Source organism: Penaeus monodon, chromosome 10 (assembly GCF_015228065.2).
Source record: "Penaeus monodon isolate SGIC_2016 chromosome 10, NSTDA_Pmon_1, whole genome shotgun sequence".
Taxonomy (NCBI): domain Eukaryota; kingdom Metazoa; phylum Arthropoda; class Malacostraca; order Decapoda; family Penaeidae; genus Penaeus; species Penaeus monodon.
Window position 1 is genome coordinate 13,725,145 of NC_051395.1, and position 2,368 is coordinate 13,727,512.

The following is a 2,368-nucleotide window of genomic DNA, read 5'->3' on the forward strand; positions in this document are numbered from 1 at the left end:
GACACAAAGGAAGAGGAAGCGAAAGAGGAAGAAAAGAAAGAAAGAAGGAGAGGAGGAGGTAGAGGAGGAGGAATAGGGAGAGGTCGCAGGAGGTTAAGGAGGGCATAAGGCCAAGGCAAGGAGGCCACCAGTTTCTAGGAGTGAAAGAAATGTCATTTGGAGCAGATAAAGGTCTGAATTTGGCGAGACAAAGGGGCTATTGACGGGCTATTAAAGAGAATTAATAGCACAATGACGGGACTAGGCGAGGGAGGGGAGGCAACAGCAGGGATAAGAAAAGGAATGGAAAGAGGTAAAAAGAGGATAAAAAAAGGTACACGATAACACAGAGGGAGGAAAGAGGAGGAGGGAAGGGAGAAGGAGAGGCTCGGAGCACACACACAGATAAAACAATATCTATCAGTAATCTCAAAAGGGAGGAAAATAACAACAGAAGACATTAAAGGAAACAAAGACATTAAGCTAGTTGAGAAAATAGGTAAGTAAAGATGGACTTACTAGAGAGCAAATATAACCCTGATGGAGAATCTCTATATAAGATAAATGGTAAATAATTACACATGTTCCTGGGCCAGACATGACACACAAGGACAGGCAAGGTAGAACTATAGACAACAACTGAGGGAACAATACAAGATATTCAGGTAAAAACACTAGTCAGTGAATGGATGCAGGATAGAGATTGTAAATAATCAAATTTTATAGATGTGCTTACAGTTATTTCACATGAGCGTATACATATACTATATATATATATATATATATATATATTAATATATATTATATACATATAAACACTATATATATATATAAATATCTATATATATATATCATAATATATATATATATATAAATATATATATATAATATATAATATATATATTATATATGTATATATAGGTATACAAAGCACATATGAAGCTATATACATATGGGTAAGCACATTTATAAGATATGATCGGCACGTAAGTGCTAATTATTATGTACAACATATTTACATTTAGATATAATGTTAAAGTTGTAATCAAAGCCAGGAAAAGAGCCCTGCCTATCTATCTTGGCGCTACAAATGAAGGGGGAATATTACTAGTGCGGCCTTAAGCTACGCTCTCTCTGCTGGCCTAAGGAATTATGTACAAGGGTTTGTGCACGCTAGCCCTCAGCCCTGTATCACAATGCAATCTATCTCCCCGAATTCCTTCTACTATTTTCACTTCTCTCTGGGATGGATAGAGCTGAGCTACGTGTAAGTCTGCACTGTGATAGACTACACCACACAGGCTGTTGGAATGTACTTTGTAGGATTAAATGGGCTGATCCTCTGTAGATGAATTCATTATCTAGAGCTGATAAGTGTATCGCCGTATTAGTGTATTAAAAGTCGGATATCACATGAAATGCTTTGACGAATACACTGTTGTCCTGTAAGCCAGTGTAATGTATAAATTGTAGAACTGCAGTTTAATTAAATGTCAATGTAAACATTTTCTGTATCAAATGTACTTTCGTCCTGTAGAGTACTGTTTTATTAAGTATCAGAGTACATGTACAAAAACAAAAAAATACTAACCTGTGATATGAAATGTCAATGTGTGATGTTCTGGCGCTAAATGTCATACATTATCAAAAAATGGGTTGAATTTCCGAGGGGTTTGTGTATTTGTGTGTGCGTTTACTTGTGTTTGTCTGTGTGTTCATGCGTGTTTGTTTGGGTGTGTTTATGTTTGCTTGTATGTATATATTTATGTGTGTGATTACTGTGCATGTAGATATATATGTACGTGTATGTGTGCCAGAGAATAGTAATATTCTCCGCTGTTTAGGTTTGGCTCATGTAACCTATAATATAAACTGTTGAAGTTGAAGCGTTTAAACTTCGAGGTGTGGTTTCCCCAAAACCTAATAACTCAGACCTGTGCTAGTAAAACCTGTGCTAGCAAGTTAGCATTCCCTTACGAAGTGCTGGGAGTGCTGGGGGAGAGGGAGACAGAGAGAATGAGAGAGGCAGAGGGAGTGAGAGGGAACCTGACTGAGCGGAAGGGGAGAAAGTACACATACTGAACGGGGACAGATCACTTACATGAGTTTGCTGACCACGCCATCGAGGCCACCTCGGTTTTGCTGCGGAGAGAAAAAATAACAAGGTTAAAATATAGGCGTGTAATGTGAAAGTTAAACAACACTACGGGCAAACACACAAACAAACGCACAAACACACACACACACACACACACACACACACACACACACACACACACACACACACACACACACACACACACACACACACACACTCAGAGGCAAAAAATGAAACTTTCAGGATCCAAATGGAAGTCCATTTTACTAGTTTTTAGAACTAAAATGTTTA

General features: G+C 37.9%; 1 protein-coding gene across 14 annotated transcripts in view; it reads right to left on the reverse strand.

The window, feature by feature from the left end:
- LOC119577865 (protein unc-13 homolog B-like) overlaps positions 1 to 2,146 on the reverse strand; it is a 101,702-nt gene extending 99,556 nt beyond the window's left edge. For 12 of the 14 annotated variants that reach the window (XM_037925485.1, XM_037925484.1, XM_037925479.1 and 9 more), the window contains exon 1: positions 2,081 to 2,115. In XM_037925485.1, coding sequence (XP_037781413.1) covers positions 2,081 to 2,082 — 2 coding nt within the window. In that variant the 5' untranslated portion in view covers positions 2,083 to 2,115. Of the gene's footprint in view, positions 1 to 2,080 lie in introns of all 14 variants that reach the window. The other 2 variants (XM_037925481.1, XM_037925480.1) reach the window with 1 other exon arrangement.
- Between the last annotated feature and the right edge of the window lie 222 nt (positions 2,147 to 2,368).